The sequence below is a fragment of the Oncorhynchus nerka genome, linkage group LG14, assembly GCF_034236695.1.
Source record: "Oncorhynchus nerka isolate Pitt River linkage group LG14, Oner_Uvic_2.0, whole genome shotgun sequence".
Taxonomy (NCBI): Eukaryota; Metazoa; Chordata; class Actinopteri; order Salmoniformes; family Salmonidae; genus Oncorhynchus; species Oncorhynchus nerka.
In genome coordinates this window covers 47,870,413-47,890,497 of record NC_088409.1, presented here as the reverse complement: position 1 = coordinate 47,890,497, position 20,085 = coordinate 47,870,413, and the positions used below count along the sequence as shown (strand labels likewise).

Genomic DNA, 20,085 nt, shown 5'->3' with positions numbered 1-20,085 from the left:
GAGGGAGGGAGAGAGGAGGGAGAGAGGGAGGGAGAGAGGAAGGGAGAGAGGGGGAGAGAGGAAGGGAGAGAGGAAGGGAGAGAGGGAGGGAGAGAGGAAGGGAGAGAGGAAGGGAGAGAGGGAGGGAGAGAGGGAGGGAGAGAGGGGGGAGAGAGGAAGGGAGAGAGGGGGGAGAGAGGAAGGGAGAGAGGAAGGGAGAGAGGGAGGGAGAGAGGAAGGGAGAGAGGGGGAGAGAGGAAGGGAGAGGGAGGGAGAGGGAGGGGGAGAGGGAGGGAGAGAGGAAGGGAGAGAGGGGGGAGAGAGGAAGGGAGAGGGAGGGAGGGAGAGAGGAAGGGAGAGAGTGAGCGAGAGAGGAAGGGAGAGAGGAAGGGAGAGAGGAAGGGAGAGAGGGAGGGAGAGAGGAAGAGAGAGAGGGAGCAAGAGAGGGAGCGAGAGAGGAAGAGAGAGAGGAAGGGAGAGAGGAAGGGAGAGAGGGAGGGAGAGAGGAAGGGAGAGAGGGAGCGAGAGAGAGCGCATTAAGCTGGAGCTAGAGGAAAATGAATAAATATGATCAATTGAAATGATGAGATTGTGGTACTTGGTGTTTTGGATTCTGCTACCCGCAGGGATTAGGCCCCATTCACTGTCATTTTCATTGATGTGCTTCAACAACACACGCAGACAAACACACACACACACACACACGTACAAACTCAAGTATATATTGCCTTTTTAACTAGTCCTATACTTCGCCAAAATCTCTTGGGCACTGACAAAACCTTAAAATAAAACTAGACATCTAAAAACCAACAACAACACACACACACACACAAAAAAACAATAGCTCATGGAACTACAAGATAACTTTGTCCTGTGAAGGCATTAGACGTATGGTCCAGGAGAGATAGCAGCAACAGTAAATGATTACCTTTTACAAACCGGGCCTTTGTAATAAAATGTATCAGGAGAGTATTATCAATTGACCAGTTCAGTGAAGATAGTATTTCTGAAGCCACAGAGAGAGAGAGAGAGAGAGAGAGAGAGAGAGAGGAGGGAAGCCAAAAATCTGAATTCTTCACTGTCCAGAAGGGAGGGTCTTAGACGTGTGTATGTGTATGTGTGTGTGTGTGTGTGTGTGTGTGTGTGTGTGTGTGTGTATGGGGGATAGGAGGGAGTGTGTATGGGGGATAGGAGTGTGTGTGTATGGGAGATAGGAGAGTGTGTGTATGGGGATAGGAGAGTGTGTGTATGGGGGATAGGAGCGTGTGTGCATGGGGGATAGGAGAGTGTGTGCATGGGGGATAGGAGCTGTGTGCATGGGGGATAGGAGAGTGTGTGTATGGGGGATAGGAGCTGTGTGCATGGGGGATAGGAGAGTGTGTGCATGGGGGATAGGAGGATGTGTGTATGGGGGATAGGAGGGTATGTGTGTGGGAGATAGGAGGGTGTGTGTGTGGGAGATAGGAGGGTGTGTGTGTGGGGGATAGGAGGGAGTCTGTGTGCGGGAAAGGAGGGTGTGTGTGTGTGGGAGATAGGAAGGTGTGTGTGGGGGATAGGAGGGTCAAATCAAATTTTATTTGTCACATACACATGGTTAGCAGATGTTAATGCGAGTGTAGCGAAATGCCTGTGGAGGGTGTGTGTATTGGGGATAGGGGGTGTGTGTGGGGGGATAGGAGGGAGTGTGTGTGGAAAGGAGGGTGTGTGTGTGTGTGGGAGATAGGAAGGTGTGTGTGGGGGATCGGAGGGTGTGTGTATTGGGGATAGGGGGTGTGTGGGGGGGATAGGGGTGTGTGGGGGGATAGGAGGGTGTGTGTGTGAGGGATAGGAAGGTGTATGTATTGGGGATAGGAGGGTGTGTGTGTGGGAGATAGGAGGGTGTGTGTGGGGGATAGGAGGGTGTGGGGGATAGGAGGGTGTATGTATTGGGGATAGGAGAGTGTGTGTATGGGGATAGGAGGGTGTGTATGGAGGATTGGAGAGTGTGTATGGGGGATACGAGGGAGTGTGTATGGGGGATAGGAGCGTGTGTGTATGGGGGATAGGAGAGTGTGTGTATGGGGGATAGGAGGGTGTGTGTATGGAGGATTGGAGAGTGTGTATGGGGGATAGGAGGGAGTGTGTATGGGGGATAGGAGCGTGTGTGTATGGGAGATAGGAGAGTGTGTGTATGGGGGATAGGAGAGTGTGTGTATGGGGGATAGGAGCGTGTGTGTATGGGGGATAGGAGTGTGTGTGTATGGGAGATAGGAGAGTGTGTGTATGGGGGATAGGAGCGTGTGTGTATGGGGGATAGGAGAGTGTGTGTATGGGGGATAGGAGCTGTGTGCATGGGGGATAGGAGAGTGTGTGCATGGGGGATAGGAGCTGTGTGCATGGGGGATAGGAGAGTGTGTGCATGGGGGATAGGAGGATGTGTGTATGGGGGATAGGAGGGTATGTGTGTGGGAGATAGGAGGGTGTGTGTGGGGAGATAGGAGGGTGTGTGGGGGGGATAGGAGGGAGTGTGTGTGCGGGAAAGGAGGGTGTGTGTGTGGGGAGATAGGAAGGTGTGTGTGGGGGATAGGAGGGTGTGTGTATTGGGGATAGGGGGTGTGTGTGGGGGGATAGGAGGGAGTGTGTGTGCGGGAAAGGAGGGTGTGTGTGTGGGAGATAGGAAGGTGTGTGGGGGGATCGGAGGGTGTGTGTATTGGGGATAGGGGGTGTGTGGGGGGAATAGGAGGGTGTGTGTGTGAGGGATAGGAAGGTGTATGTATTGGGGATAGGAGGGTGTGTGTGTGGGAGATAGGAGGGTGTGTGGGGGGATAGGAGGGTGTGGGGGGATAGGAGGGTGTATGTATTGGGGATAGGAGGGTGTGTGTGTGGAGATAGGAGGGTGTGTGTGGGGGGATAGGAGGGAGTGTGTGTGCGGAAAGGAGGGTGTGTGTGTGGGGAGATAGGAAGGTGTGTGGGGGATAGGAGAGTGTGTGTATTGGGGATAGGGGGTGTGTGGGGGGATAGGAGGGAGTGTGTGTGCGGGAAAGGAGGGTGTGTGTGTGGGAGATAGGAAGGTGTGTGTGGGGGATCGGAGGGTGTGTGTATTGGGGATAGGGGGTGTGTGTGGGGGGGATAGGAGGGTGTGTGTGTGAGGGATAGGAAGGTGTATGTATTGGGGATAGGAGGGTGTGTGTGTGGGAGATAGGAGGGTGTGTGTGTGGGAGATTGGAGGACGTATGGAGATTGTATGAGGGATGGATTCTCTGAGCCTTGGGGACACAGACGAGACAGAAGAGTGTCACATCAATAGTCACCCTGTTTAACATAATGTCCCACCAAGCAGTGACTGGGGCTCGACTCCTTGGACTGGTTATGCCCCTATCTCATTCCCCTTTTCCCTCTCTCTCCGTCTCTGACTCTCGTTAAAAGCAGGTCAAACATACACATACAGCTGAAGTTGGAAGTTTACATACACCTTAGCCAAATACATTTCAACTCAGTTTTTCACAATTTCTGACATTTAATTCAAGTAAAAATGCCCTGTTTTAGGTCAGTTAGGATCACCACAAGAATGTGAAATGTCAGAATAATAGTAGAGAGTGATTTATTTCAGCTTTTATTTATTTCATCACATTCCCAGTGGGTCAGAAGTTTACATACACTCAATTAGTATTTGGTAGCATTGCCTTTGAATTGTTTAACTTGGGTTAAACATTTAGGGTAGCCTTCTACCAGCTTCCCACAATAAGTTGGGTGTATTTTGGCCCATTCCTCCTGACAGAGCTGGTGTAACTGAGTCAGGTTTGTAGGCCTCCTTTCTCGCACTCGCTTTTTCAGTTCTGCCCACACATGTTCTATAGGATGAGGTCAGGGCTTTGTGATGGCCACTCCAATACCTTGACATTGTTGTCCTTAAGCCATTTTCCACAACTTTGGAAGTATGCTTGGGGTCATTGTCCATTTGGAAGACCCATTTGCGACCAAGCTTTAACTTCCTGACCGATGTCTTGAGATGTTGTTTCAACATATCCACATACTTTTTCCTCTTCATTCTTTGGCTTGCAAGCCTCCCCCTTTTTCCTCCAAACATAACGATAGTCATTATGGCCGAACAGTTCTATTTATAAAAGTACGATCTTCGTCCCCATGTGCAGTTGCAAACCGTAGTGTGGCTTTTTTATGGCGGTTTTGGAGCAGTTGTTTGCTGAGCGGCCTTTCAGGTTATGTCGATATAGGACTCGTTTTACTGTGGATATAGATACTTTTGTACCTTTTTTCTCCAGCATCTTCACAAGGTCCTTTGCTGTTGTTCTGGGATTGATTTGCACTTTTTACACCAAAGTATGTTCATCTCTAGGAGACAGAACGCATCTCCTTCCTGAGCGGTATGACGGCTGCCTGGTCCCATGGTGTTTATACTTGCGTACTATTGTTTGTACAGATGAACGTGGTACCTTCAGGTGTTTGGAAATTGCTCCCAAGGATGAACCAGACTTGTGGAGGCCTACAATTGTTTTTCTGAGGTCTTGGCTGATTTCTTTTGATTTTCCCATTCTCTTCTGACCCACTGGAATTGTGATACAGTGAATTATAAGTGAAATAATGTGTCTGTAAACAATTGTTGGAACAATGACTTGTGTTATGTACAAAGTAGATGTCCTAACCGACTTGCCAAAACTATAGTTTGTTAACAAGAAATGTGTGGAGTGGTTGAATTACTCCAACCTAAGTGTATGTAAACTTCCGACTTCAACTGTACCTCTGTGTGAGTGGTATTGCTTCGGCCTGCAGCGAGGTCGGTTCTGGTCTGGTCCGTCTGTCTGTCTGTCTGTCTGTCTGTCTGTCTGTCTGAATTTTCAGCCATAGGGAAAGAGATGCGTAGCAGATGTCTCTTTTAAACACACACACACACACAGACACACACACACACACACACACACACACACGCACGCACACACACACACACAGAGGAGTTTGTTCAGTTATGGAGTCCAGCCCTAAAACTCTGGAGTCTGCCCTGATACACACACAGTCTGTGGCATATAGCCCAACTAGCGAACCAGGCTGAAATCTCTCATTAAACATGCACAGACTCCAGAAACAGAAACGGTTTTTTATTCATCCCCCCCCCTTCTTTTCACAGGTGTCAAGAGAGATTTCATGGCCTGTGCCTGTGTGGATTTGCCACACCCCTTTTTAGTGCTAATTTGGCCTTTTAGGTTTAATCTCTCTGTGAGTGGCTTTCCTCACCCTTTAATTAGGCAACGGGGAGCCGACACAAACACCAAACACACACACAGAGAAACACAGAGAGACACACGCTCATGCACGCACACACGCACGCACACACACACACACACACACACAGAAACAAGCACGCATGCACGCACGCACGCACACACACACACACACACACACTCTGCTATTGCTCTCCATGGGCTCCTTTCACACACAGCTCTAGTCACTTAAACAGGACTGAGACAGAAAGAGAAAACAAGAAAGTGCCATAGATAGAGTCAGTGGGGAGAGAGAGAGAGAGAGTGCATGTGTGCTACGTGTGTGTGTGAAAGACAGAGAGAATGTTAAACTTTCAATATATTACAATTCCCCATCAACTATCATACTCACTTGTATCTATCTGTGCTTCATATTGAGTTAGCTTTCTGGGTGTCACGAATCAGGTCTCTCTCTCTCTCTCCCTCTCACCCTCCCTCTCACCCTCCCTCTCACCCTCCCTCCCTGACTAAACACCCCGAACCTTAACGGAAACTCCACTTTAATAAGTCATTAATATCTACTTCAATACCACTTCTATGACAAAATTAGCCAAACAAAGCCTGAGCACTAAAAAGGAGAATACAATAACAGAGGCGCTTGTTATGTAGAAATAAGAGGACACTTAATTGGGGTCTGGTAGCCTAATAGGCAGCACTCTGATTACCAAGTGCTGCACATTGGGTCAAATTAGCCCAGTGATGAGCAGCCAGGGGATTCAATTATGTTGGGAGAACAGAAATAATGCAGTGAAAGCTCCTAACAGGGGCATCGTAACAGGAAACATGGGGACTCGGGTTTAAAAAAATGTGTAATTGGTCTGTTGGTTGGGAAGTTTAGCCTGTTGGTAAATTTGGAACGCCACACTAAGGCCCAGACGTTCCTGGGTACAATAGGAAGCCAATGAGCAGCCATGTTGTTATTGCCATCACCGCTCCTGGGGCCTCGTTCAGGAGGATGTAACGTTGCGAGAAATGTTCAACGAAATGTGCTGTGTGGAACAGATATGATTGTCTGTCAGGTAAAATAGAGAGTCATGTCAGCTCTATTCATGACATTTCTATCTTCAACATTCTGACAAAACAGACAGATAGAAATGTGCCGCGTAGAACAGATATAGAATAGGGGGAAAAGTCTAAATAGTATCCTTGGGACGTCCTAATTCCTACAGTGAGGGTGTCAAAATACCCATAAAACCAAGACATTCCAATCATTATTCCACCATTAATTTTTCCCAAAGGGAATTTTATAAACACTTAAAATAAGGACTGTATTTAGTGTAGACTTACCCTGGCGTGACGTTTTGATAACCGTGTAAATCTCTCTAGGACAAGGTGACTCTTATCAATATATTCAGCTCTATTTACTCCCAGATTCAAACATGTTCATTAGCATCAAAGTAGCCATCATGCAAGACTACGAATCCCGGCAAGCTCCTGCACGTCACCTCTAGCTGACACCTTTGCTATCAGGTGGTGTCAATTTAAAACTTGCACAATTTTTTTTCTCCAATTTATTATTCACTAAACTTAGCTAACATTAGATAGTTGATCCAGAGATTCTTACCTTCGCTTCGATTCGACAGCCTCGTCCTGATGGCATTTGTAGTTCTTTATGATAGCCACATTAGAAGCTAATTAGCTTTTCATTTTTGGGGAGTAAATACAGAAAATATATTGATAAAAGACACATTTTCCTAGAGAGATTTACACTGTTATCAAAATGTCACACCAGGGTAAGCACAGCCCTTATTTTAAATGTTTTAAAGGTTAGGGTTAAAGTAAGGGTTAAGGTTAGGGTTAAAGTAAGGGTTAAGGTTAGGGTTAAGGTTAGGGTTAAGGTTAGGGTTAGGGTTAAAGTAAGGGTTAAGGTTAGGGTTAAAGTTAGGGTTAAGGTTAGGGTTCAAGTAAGGGTTAAGGTTAGGGTTAAAGTTGGGGTTAAGGTTAGGGTTAGGGTTCAAGTAAGGGTTAAAGTTAGGGTTAAAGTTGGGGTTAAGGTAGGGATGTCCCAAGGATGCCGGGTAGCACTAACCGGTAGAATAGGAGGCTTGTGTAAGCTCTATTCATCACATTTCTATCTGCAACGTTCTAGAATGGTTGTCTTCTGAGTGTGTGAAACACAAGCCTTATAACAGAGAGTGAAATGTGCTGTTTTACAGGGTCAGTCATAGTAGTACGCCACCCCTGGGGCAAATTAGTTATGTGCCTTGCTCAAGGGCACAGACAGATTTTTCCCCTTGTTGCCTCGGGAATTCGAACCAGTGACCTTCCGGTTACTGGCCCAACGATCTAACCGCTAGGCTACCTGACATCTCATGTAGTTTGTCTCGAGCTGAAAGTCAAGGGCTCCAGTACTGACCGGGGTTAATGGTCAGGGGAGGGATAGAGGAAGTGTGTTTCACTCCAATCAGTCCCCCAGACAGAGAGCAACCCGGTGGTGTTATAAGGCTTGTGTTGACCGAGTCAAAAAGGGGGACTGGTGCGAGATAGACACAATCGCAAACCCCCTCCCTCTCGCTCTCTCTAAGCCCCTCTCTCATTACCCCCACCCTCCCTCTCTCTCATATTTTTCTGTCCATCACCGTTGATAGGCAGGCAGACAGGGGCCTAGTGGTAAAGGTAGCTCTGTCTAAGCTCTGTCTACTGTCTATAGCAGTGTCTGTAGTGAGGAGAGATGGGCGACTGAATAATGGATGAGGTCTTATAGGAGCCGGCTGGTCCCACATCCATGCCCCGCGCCAGGAGAGAAGTGCCTCTCGGGAAGCACCCCTGTAGCTGTCACTCACACCACACAGAGGAGGGTGTCTGTGTGTGTTTGAATGTGTATGTCTGTGTGTGTGGGTGCGTGTTTTCAGACAAGGTCCTGTCATCCCCAGACACACACCAGAGAAAGGCAGACACACACTTCTCTGACCTCATCCTCTGACCCCTAGAGTACACACTGTGACCTTTTCATCATCCAATCATCACTCAGAGCCAAGGTCGGGGGGAGGCTTTTGTAATAGTGCACTAAATAAGGAATAGGGTGCAATTTCAGAAGTAGCCATGGAAAAAGGAACCAGGAGCCATTGACTCTATTCCATATAGTGCAAATAGAGCTCTGGTCAAAAGTAGTGCACTACATACTAAAAAAGGGGGTCATTTCAGAAGAAGTCACTGAAAAACACAGAAAGAACCAACCAAGAGCCACTAGTCCCACAGTTTCTCTTATATACATACATAGACCCATAGACTGGGTGTCAGTCTGTCCCCTGAATGGCCACTAAATACCATAAGAGAGTGACTCTCAGAGTGGAGCGAAGTGGAACAAACAAAGGCCTGTTTTGTTGCGGCTGATGTGTGATAAATGCGTCCGTCTGGGGGAGCTTTCATGCTCGTCGGAGCAGGTCATTATGCAGGAAACGCCGGCTTTGCCGAGCCGAGCCGCCCCAGTGCCCGCATCCGTTTACTTGGGCCGCACACCACGCCATGCGTCGTCTCTCTTCCCAGATCGTTTGGCTTTTCGCTCCCTCCCTAGCCGTCCCCTTGGGCACACTCACACTGAGCGGCACTCTCTGTGTCTCTGCCGTGATATCTCAACCAGGCCTACTGTAACGTGTGGAGCGTGGGGATGGGGGGACAGTCAACATCCAAATACACAAACAAGCCCCCCAGAGAGGGACTGAGAGAGAGGGGGGGGGGGGCAATAGAGAGAGAGAGAGGCAGAGAAGGGAGAGGCAAAGACAAACAAGCGAGTCCCCTGATAGTTGACTAGTTGCTACTGTACCCTGTCGGAAGGGAGACTCTCTTTCCAGAGCTCATGTCTCGGGGTGCAAAAAAAACAGTGATGTATTTCCAGGAAGAAAACAAAAAAACAGGCCCAAAGAAAAGCCAGCAGGGAACCAAAAAGGTGTTCACCACGGGGGAATTCTCCAATTAACACCCGGCACTGCAATCAGCCTCAAGCCCATGCATGCAGGTGTGCTGTACTCATTGTGTGAACAGGACAGGGACAGAAAGACAGAAAGACACACTGTCTTCAGAGTTTATTGGGGATGCTTCCACCTGTCCAGACAACACATTGCATTGACATGTTCCTAATATTGTCTTTATATTGTAAATGCAGGTGTGTTTGTGCGAACGACTACAGACAGAAAGGCAGACGGGAAACAGATGAACTAAGAGACAAACAGAGACAAAGATCCATTGAAAGACCAAGAGCCTTAAAGATGTTTTTGTTCCAAATGTCTCGATGCAACAAGTCCATTGTTAATGTCACAAACTCTCTCTCTGGGTGACACCAAGCCCCAACTTCATTAGCAATCATCTGATCCTGTAACAATTATTCTATTTCTTGATTTGATTTTTTTTACTTAACCTTTATTTAAATAGGCGAGTCAGTTAAGAACAAATTCTTACAATGACGATCTACCGGGGAACTGCCTTGTTCAGGGGCAGAAGGACAGATTTTGACCTAGTCAGCTCGGGGATTCGATCCAGACACCTTTCAGTTACTGGCCCAACGCTCTATCGGGGGCGGAAGGTAACCCATGTATTGGAATATGTCCCTGTCTGTGCAGTTACATGCACTTTGAAGCAAATTTGATAGAGCCGTCATAGACGTATAGATGTTGACTATCTACGCCGTAAGTACGAAAATAACATGTTATTATTATTATTTTTCTTCTTAAATTTGTCGTGTCCTACTGATGTTATTTGTTGAAACCGCCACGAGACTTGTATCACGCAAGAACGTATCACACATAACACGCCGTTATTAGACACAGATGTCGGGTTTATTGTCTGCGCTTCAAGTTGACGGGCACGTTTTATTCCTGGAATAAACACATAACCTACACAAACACAGAAGCCGCTGTCACACAACAGGGGTGGGATATTTCATTAGATGCTGAAGGGACAGAGAGAGAGAGAGAGACAGAGAGAGAGAGAGAGAGAGAGAGAGACAGAGACAGAGAGAAACAGAGAGAGCAATGGAGAACAAACAGAGAGAGAGACAAATAAATAGAGATAGAGGCAGAGAGAGAGACAGAGAGAGAGAGAGGCAGAGAGAGAGAGAGAGAGAGAGAGAGAGAGGCAGATAGAGAGAGAGACAGAGAGAGAGAGAGGCAGAGAGAGACAGAGAGAGAGAGAGGCAGAGAGAGAGAGGCAGAGAGAGAGAGAGACAGAGAGAGAGAGAGAGGCAGAGAGAGAGAGAGAGGCAGAGAGAGAGAGAGACAGAGAGAGAGAGAGAGAGAGGCAGAGAGAGAGAGAGAGAGAGAGAGAGGAGGCAGATAGAGAGAGAGGCAGAGAGAGACAGAGAGAGAGAGAGGCAGAGAGAGAGAGAGAGAGAGAGAGAGGCAGAGAGAGAGAGGCAGAGAGAGAGAGAGAGAGAGAGAGGCAGAGAGAGACAGAGAGAGAGAGAGGCAGAGAGAGACAGAGAGAGAGAGAGGCAGAGAGAGAGAGAGAGAGAGAGGCAGAGAGAGAGAGAGGCAGAGAGAGAGAGAGAGAGAGAGGCAGAGAGAGAGAGAGACAGAGAGAGAGAGAGGCAGAGAGATACAGAGAGAGAGAGAGGCAGCGAGAGAGAGAGACAGAGAGAGAGAGAGAGGCAGAGAGAGAGAGAGGCAGAGAGAGAGAGAAACAGAGAGAGAAACAAAGAGAGCAATGGAGAACAAACAGAGAGAGAGAAAAAAATAAATAGAGAGAGACAGAGAGAGAGAGGCACAGAGAGAGAGACAGAGAGAGAGAGAGAGGCAGAGAGAGAGAGAGGCAGAGAGAGAGAGGCAGAGAGAGAGAGGCAGAGACAGAGACAGACAGACAGACAGACAGACAGACAGACAGACAGACAGACAGACAGACAGACAGACAGACAGACAGACAGACAGACAGACAGACAGACAGACAGACAGAAACAAAGAGAGCAATGGAGAACAGAGAGAGAGAAAAATAAATAGAGATAGAGGCAGAGAGAGAGGCAGAGAGAGAGAGAGGCAGAGAGAGAGAGAGACAGAGAGAGAGAGAGAGAGAGAGAGAGAGATGGGGGAGGCAGAAGGAAACAAGAAAGGCACAACTAAAGTAAAAGCCATTGAAAAGCATATTGGTTTGCAATAGCGCATAATAACAGATATGCATAGAAATGAATTTGCCTGGTGGTTCAGATACGGTATTAAGATCATCATTTAAAAAGTGGCCCTTTTGCAACTCTCTACCGTAGTCATCGATCTTCTATTATTAGGGCAAATAGAAACTGCACTAACTAGGAACAATGCCTTGAAGACGTGCTGGAGCCGGACACTAAGTAGCACATCCAGACACATCATTATGAGCCATTTGATTACTATGCCCTTAAGACGCGCAATTATAACCTAAGTCCAAAATTGGGAAGATTTTTTACAATTAAACAGTGGGATGAAGACGCTCTAACAATGCTAATGATGACTTATGACCTGTGTGGGTATGAAAGGGCATTATGTTACGCCACTGCTAGGTATATGGGATGGGACAGGTCGCTGTTTATATACCCTGAGTGCCCTCTAACCGAGGGTGCATCTGAAAATGGCAACCTATTCTCTATTTAGTGCACTAGGCCATGAGGCTCTGGTGAAAAGCAGTGTACTGTGTAGGGAGTAGGGCACCATTTTGGATGAACATCTAGCCAGCCCAGTCAGCAACGACTCTGTACTAGACCTTCCGTGGTGAAACGAGGCCCCAGAGGAAGCTCGGCTAACCCATTTAACAAGAACAATTCTGCAGGTGCTCTGTTTAACTCTAAAGGTATGGTACTGCACCTGCAGCTCTATCACCACCGCGAGCCTTGTGATATCACAGTGCACATCTCAGAAGCACCGCCACTTCCCTGCGCCCTATCTCTGTGTCCATCTCACGAGGAAGAACAATTGTCATTACCATTTTATTTAAAAAATTGCCCGATCAGCAACACCCACCCGCCCCCCACCACCCTCCCCACCACCATATTCTCCTGGTTTCTTTCATATTTTTTCTAATCATAATTTCCCTCCATCATCTCTGGCTGGTTCTAATTCCCTCCTCTCTTCCTCCCTCTCTCCCTCCTCCGTTTGCAGAGGACCTCTCTTTTCATCCTTGAGAAGGGCTTTAATTCGAAGTGCGACGGCGTTGAATAAAGAAAGGGTGGAGAGAAGGGAAAAAAAAGAGGCAGAGACGGCACCGAGAAGAGCGCCGCAGACGTCCGAGTGTCAATCAACTGCGGCTGTGAGGGGCCCGTGACTGGGGCTACGGAGGAGAAAGAGAGGAGAGGAGAGAGAGAGCCTGTGTTTGATCTGTGTCTTTCAAAGGGAAAACGGCAGGAAGGGCCAACACAGACGATTTGCCTCTCCCTGCCAGCCTCAGTGCCATCCTGACAGAGAGCAATCACAAGCAGGTTAATTCAACATCTACCTTCTTCATCTTTTTTTTTTCCCCCTCGCTCTCCTTTCTTTTGGTCTCGTTCTGTCGACTCGGATAAAACATTGCTTCCCTTTTTCAGAGAGCCCCACAAGAGCACTTTAAACACAAACATACCTTCTTTCAACCTTCTGTAGGTGTGAGGGGAGGGGGTATGTGGGTGTGGGGTAGTGTGTGTGTGTGCGTGTGGGGGGGGGGGGGGGGGGGGGTAAGGGTGTCTAGGGGAGGGAGCCAGAGTGTAAGGGAATAAGAAGCAGGTATTTTGCCAACCCTAACTCTGTGGAAGGCAAAGGAAGGCCGGTGAACAGTCAGCAGATTCAGCACACAGAGACAAAACACAGACCCATCCTGTCTCCATAGAAACGAAAGAACTAAAGCAACAGTGTTTCCTTCTCCATGCTCTATGGTCATGTCTCCCCACCCTAGTAATGGTATCCTCCCCTGGCCAACGTCTGTCCTGGTCTGTGTCCTGGGCACTGCTTTTTTCCAGAGCCCTATGGACCCTGGTCAAAAGGAGTGCAGGAAATAGGGAACAGGGCACCATTTGGGACGCAGCCTTGGACTGGAGTGGCTAGCTACCACATGTTTTACTATCCAGAGGGCACCAGGTCAGAGGGATAATGGGATAAAAGGTGTCCTTTCGGTTTCCAGAGAAGGACATTCACTCTCTAGATTGGATTTGGGGCCTTCAAGGACACAGTGAGAACACTCAATATAAAGGATATATCCAATAGAGGATGAGGAGGGGGGGTTAGAGGAGGGAAGGAGGAGGATGAGAAAAAGGAGGAAGAGGATGAGGAGGAGGGGGGTTAGAGGAGGGAAGGAGGAGGATGAGAAAAAGGAGGAAGAGGATGGGGGAAGGGGTAGAGGAGAAGGTGGAGGGAAGGAGGAGGGGAAGAAGAGAAGGAGGAGGTGGAGGGAAGGAGCAGGAGAGAGAGAGAGAGGGGGAGAGAGCGAGCGAGGTGTCAGAGGAGCTGTTACCCAGAGGAGAGTGTCAGAGTGAAGATCAGTGTGTGTTTGTTTGTATGTTCACTCGCTTGAGTGTTTATGCGAGTTCACCCGTGTGTGCGTGTAGATAGGGGTAATCCTACCTGCGTGCAGGTAAGCCAGGTCAGGGTTCTCGATGTCGGGGTGATGCTCCTTCAGATGGTTCCTGAAGTCCATGGGGCCGTTGGTGCCGTAGTCACACTTGGGGCAGTTGTACATCTTCACTCCCTCGTGCTTCCCCGTGTGCAGGATGTGCTTTCGGATGTTCTCCGCACAGTTGGATCTGTTGGGAGATGAACAGATAGTGATTAAAGAAGAAATAATTCCTTCAATTAGAAGATAAAAAGATGAAATGAAGAGTAAAAAAAAAAGGCAGGAAGGAGAAGAAGAAAATCCCCAAACAATAGACGCTCCCCTTGGAGGGTTTACTGTACTGACAGTTTGGTTTTGTTCTAATGACACTAACCAAATGAATCAAGTGGATTGAACTCAAACAATTTAGTGGTGGGGCTGAGGGAGCATGTTTAAGGAGTATACCTTTTTGGAGAGACTCTTAAAGCCCCCTGTGACGATGCAACACACACACAATCAAAAACTGGGGGTGGGGTGAGCAAAGTGATAAACAATGATAGACAGTTCTACAATTTGTGAGATACATTGACACGCTGTAGATGCACACTTGTTTCCACACAGCCCTTGGTTCCTCTTGCATGTTACAGACATTTCACTATGTGGGTATGACACTCCTGCAACAGGGTGAAAGTTTAAAAACAACATTTTTACAACATATTTTGATGAGGTCTACCGTGTTTGTAACCTCGGGAACCCTGAACCAAATCTCGTATCCACTGGCCTGCTACTAGATGTGATTCTGGGGGCTGAGGTTTTTAAAAATGGCGCTCAACTAAAAGTAACAGAAAATACTACCCCTCTCAAAGCCAATGCCTGTGGATGATGCCCATGTGTCTCCTGTGGCTGTGCTACAGTAGGTGTAGTGGTGTAGCGAGGTAAAGTGGTATAGTAGTGTAGCAAAGTAAAGTGGTGTAGTAGTGTAGAAAGGTAAAGTGGTATAGTAGTATTGTGATGTAAAGTGGCATAGTAGTGTAGCGTGGTAAAGTGGTATAGTAGTGTCGTGAGGTAAAGTGGTATAGTAGTGTCGTGAGGTAAAGTGGTGAAGTAGTGTAGCGAGGTAAAGTGGTGTAGTAGTGTAGCGAGGTAAAGTGGTGTAGTAGTGTAGCGAGGTAAAGCGGTGTAGTAGTGTAGCGAGGTAAAGTGGTGTAGTAGTGTAGCGAGGTAAAGTGGTGTAGTACCGTAGCGAGGTAAAGTGGTGTAGTAGCATAGCGAGGTAAAGTGGTATAGTACCGTAGCGAGGTAAAGCGGTGTAGTAGTGTAGCGAGGTAAAGTGGTATAGTAGTGTAGCAAGGTAAAGTGGTATAGTAGTGTAGCGAGGTAAAGTGGTATAGTAGTGTAGCGAGGTAAAGCGGTGTAGTAGTGTAGCGAGGTAAAGTGGTATAGTACCGTAGCGAGGTAAAGTGGTATAGTACCGTAGCGAGGTAAAGCGGTGTAGTAGTGTAGCGAGGTAAAGTGGTATAGTAGTGTAGCAAGGTAAAGTGGTATAGTAGTGTAGCGAGGTAAAGCGGTGTAGTAGTGTACTGGTATTTTACACCACTTAGAAATGTATTCTAAGTGACTTACAGTGCAGTAAATACCTACATTTTTAACTATGTGTACAATCTATGTGGGAATTGAACTTACGACTTGGTGTTACTAGCACCAGCTGAGCCATACAGGACCAGTGTAGCGTTGTAGGTGTGTAGTATTGACGTGGTGTAGACATGCAGGGCTGTGGGGCTGCAGGCAGTAGTCATGCAGTAAGGTAATGCTGGGTGCTGGCTGTAATGTCATCAGCTCAGGGAGTCAGAGTCCCCCTGATTATGCTGCTTAAACTGGTCTCAGGCCCGATCTAAACCTGCCCTAGGACACTATGTACACAGGCCTGGACTGGGGCTGAGGACACACACACATGTTCAAATACATGCTCACATACAGCACTCACACACACCGACATACATAACCCCCACCAATAGATCCAACGCCCACCACATCATGTAAGCACGTGCAGGAGCTGCGGCACTTTCACACGCACGCGCACACACAGCATCATGCGTGATGGATGAGGCACTCGTGCTTGGTCTCGGGCTGACATTCTCGGACAGTATAATATGCAATTACTCTCCCTTATCACCTCGGCTGGGACAATAAAGCTTCACGGTACCATAGCTCACGCCAAGCAAGGATAGAAATTTGTTTTCCACCTCCCCCCCAAGACACCTCTCTCCATCAAGGGCCTTAGTAGTCCTGCCCTGGCTCCATTTCCTTTACAGGACTTAATATGTCCTCAAAACTATGCAGAGGACCCGCCCCTTTTTGCGTTTCACACATAAACACATCAGAACACCTGCTGGTGAATGGTGAAAATGTCCCTCCATGAAGCGATTTGCGTTGGGTAGGGTAAAATGTGAGGTGTTCTCCTTAGAGTTCCAGGAATGGGACAGTTATTTTTTACAGGATGGGCCTCCTCGTTTTTACAGGATGGGCCTCCTCGTTTTTACAGGATGGGCCTCCTCGTTTTTACAGGATGGGCCTCCTCGTTTTTACAGGATGGGCCTCCTCGTTTTTACAGACCAAGACTCCGCAACTGGTATTTGCTCATAATAAGAAGGCCTAAGCCTAATCATATCAATATCACAAATAAAGCAAATAAACATTTTCAATAACTTTAAAAATCATGGTGTATCAGCCAACCTAACATGAGTAAAGCACACAAACAGTAGCAATAAATACCATCCAACAAGTAACTATCCCACAAAAATTAAATTTAGAATTTTCCTCGACCACTTAAAAGTTATTTCAAAACTTTCTTTCAGACACAGAAGTCCTCTGTCACAGTCAGGAAAAGAATAAGATTAATCATAAATCTTTTTTTTTTTAAGTAAAAAAAAAAAAAAAAGTAAATAATTTATATTCAAGACAAATGAACTGATTTCTTATTCCAGGCCAGTGGAATAAATACATCCATTCAGAGTCCGATATGAAAAGGTTCTAAAGAACAGTGTGAGGGTGGGATCCCGGGGGAGCGCTTCTATCTCTCAGATATGGTAATGGCATAACTGTCATATTAAAACAGCATAATGTGCGTTTAGGAGTCAGCAGGTGTCAGGCTAAGAGAAAGGCCCACACAGTCCTCCTACGATAGCCAATATTAATTAGTCCAACAGCCGCGTTTCAACATTCTCCACGTCGGTGAGCACAGCGACTCGACATGGGAATCAACCCCACTGCCTAGATATCGTCGCGATTCGTTGCGTCTTTAAAAAAAAAAATCTAATACATTTCCATATTTTCCTCGTTCGACGACTGCATTGGTAATGAGGCTAGTAATTGAGGCTGTTTGTTAGCGGCGGATTTAAATGTGCGTCTTTGTGTTTTAAGGATGGAGGTCGGTATCTGCGACGGCAAAGAGACACCTTGCTCTCCGCCTCTCCCAACACTTCACAGGGTCACCGGCCCCGCGACATCCCCCGCCAGCCGTGCGGCGGGTCCTCAAAGTTAGCGCTACCTCGAATTAGCTCAAAGTAGCTATTTTCACAGGCAGGCAGATTGAGAATATGCATACAGAAGATGCTGATAGACATGTATTAAAGGGAGGATATCAGTTATGGCAGTCATGATGCTGTAATGAGTGTCTCTTCATTGAGAACAATAGCCATAATGTGGTGTGGCATGAGGTTTGGACTGCAACAACAGGTATATCATTGTAAAATAGCCTTTGAGAACGTATATGCCAGTTATCCCTTGGAAATATGACCATTGATAATATCTGACAGTAATGACCTGCATCTTCCAACCATAATTTTTTGAACTGTCAATAATACATTCATTTGAGGATAAGGTAAAGAAGTTGCATTGGAGGATTTCATAGGTGTCAGCGACACATCTACTATTTTATACCAATATGAGATACACAATATACACTGAACGAAAATATAAACACAGCGTGTAAAGTGTTGGTCCCATGTTTCATGAGCTGAAATAAAAGATCCTAGAAATGTTCCATACACACAAAAAGCTGATTTCTCTCAAATGTTGTGCACAAATTTCTTTACATCCCTGTTAGGGAGCATTTCTCCTATCCCCTGACAGGTGTGTCATATCAAGAAGCTGACTGACCAGCATGATTATTACACAGGTGCACCTTGTGCTGGGGACAATAAAAGGCCCCTCTGTGCAGTTTTCTCACACAACACAGTGCCACAGATGTCTCAAGTTTTGAGGGAGTGTGCAGTTGGCATGCTGCCTGCAGGAATGTCCACAAGAGCTCTTGCCAGATAATTGAATGTTAACTCATTCTGATTGGCTGGGCTTGGCTCCCCAGTTGGCGGGCCTGGCTCCCAAGTGGGTGGGCCTATACCCTCCGAGGCCCACCCATCGCTGCACCCCTGCCTAGTCATCTAAAATCCATAGATTAGGGCCTAATGAATTTATTTCAAATGACTGATTTCCTTTTATGAACTGTCACTCAGTAAAAAAAATTGAAATTGTTTATATTTTTGTTCAGTATAGTAAATAAATTCAAATATAATGATAAATATAATATAATTACAAGTAACAAAACAAGTAAGCGTTATAATGGTATATCAAATTCTATATATCATGAGATATCTTGTTCACGGTCGAATGTTGACAGTGCCTTGACTAGCGCATCCTTATTTGTGTAACGTCATTGAGCAGTTGAGCCATTGGAGGTTTACAAATGTATTCAGGGTGGAAGAGCGGAGCACAGAGTTAGGGCCCTCGTGACTGCCTGGTGCCCGTGTTCAATTCCTCCTACACACATTAGGAGCCCAGCAGGGGTTGCGAGCTGCTACCCTCTCCAGCCCCTCCCTCTGCCATCCGTACCCCCGGGGGCCAAACCAAAAATGTTAATTGGTCTTCTAATTTGCTGTTTCATTTGCCACAATCTGTAACAATCATTTGGTATCAGCTAGAGGAGCAGTTGATCTGGTTCCCTCTGTCGCCTCCCCACAGTGCTTTTAAACGTCAAATACTACTCATCCTTGATAAATAGAATGTGAATTGAGTGCAAAAATAGGTATGAATAAGTGAAATATGATATGACACCTCACATGCTAAACCATTGCCTTTCTGAAGAAGACAAGCTTCACCATGGTAGAGTAACTTGTAGCCAAAGTGATTCTAAGCTATGGTAAACAACAAAGAATGGCAATTGGTATTGTGGTCCCATTAATGTTTAGGAATATTGAGCTTTTGGGGGGGGGGGGGGGTATTTCTCCCTCTGATGTTCTTAAAGATATGAACCTAGATTGGAACATCTCAGTTTTATTTGAGTTTTTCTTCTGTTTTGCAGACAAGTATATGAAGAGTTCATTCCAATTCAAACAGCCTTACATATCCTTATAGAGCAAACCACAGCAAACAGCCGTACAGATCATTATAGAGCAAACCACAGCAAACAGCCTTACAGATCATTATAGAGCAAACCACAGCAAACAGCCGTACAGATCCTTATAGAGCAAACCACAGCAAACAGCCGTACAGATCATTATAGAGCAAACCACAGCAAACAGCCGTACAGATCATTATAGAGCAAACCACAGCAAACAGCCTTACATATCCTTATAGAGCAACCACAACAAACAGCCTTACATGTCCTTATAGAGCAAACCACAACAAACAGCTTTACAGCTCCGTATAGAGCAAACCACAGCAAACAGCCGTACAGATCCTTATAGAGCAAACCACAGCAAACAGCCGTACAGATCATTATAGAGCAAACCACAGCAAACAGCCGTACAGATCCTTATAGAGCAAACCACAGCAAACAGCCGTACAGATCCTTATAGAGCAAACCACAACAAACAGCAGTACAGATCCTTATAGAGCAAACCACAACAAACAGCCGTACAGATCCCTATAGAGCAAACCACAACAAACAGCCTTTACATATCCTTATAGAGCAAACCACAACAAACAGCCGTGCAGATCCTTATAGAGCAAACCACAACAAACAGCCTTACATATCCTTATAGAGCAAACCACAGCAAACAGCCTTACGGATCCTTATAGAGCAAACCACAACAAACAGCCGTACAGATCCTTATAGAGCAAACCACAACAAACAGCCTTACATATCCTAAAAGAGAAAACCACAGCAAACAGCCGTACAGATCATTATAGAGCAAACCACAGCAAACAGCCATACAGATCCTTATAGAGCAAACCACAACAAACAGCCGTACAGATCCTTATAGAGCAAACCACAGCAAACAGCCGTACAGATCATTATAGAGCAAACCACAGCAAACAGCCGTACAGATCATTATAGAGCAAACCACAACAAACAGCCTTGCATATCCTAAAAGAGCAAATAACAGCAAACAGCCGTACAGAT

The 20,085-nt window shown here is 46.6% G+C and overlaps 1 protein-coding gene across 2 annotated transcripts in view; it reads right to left on the bottom strand.

The window, feature by feature from the left end:
- The window catches only part of znf407 (zinc finger protein 407), a 214,053-nt gene that overhangs the window by 53,223 nt on the left and 140,745 nt on the right, over positions 1–20,085 (bottom strand). For both annotated transcript variants that reach the window (XM_065000139.1, XM_065000140.1), the window contains exon 8: positions 13,718–13,896. In XM_065000139.1, the coding sequence (XP_064856211.1) occupies positions 13,718–13,896 (179 nt within the window). The remainder of the gene's footprint in view (positions 1–13,717; positions 13,897–20,085) is intronic.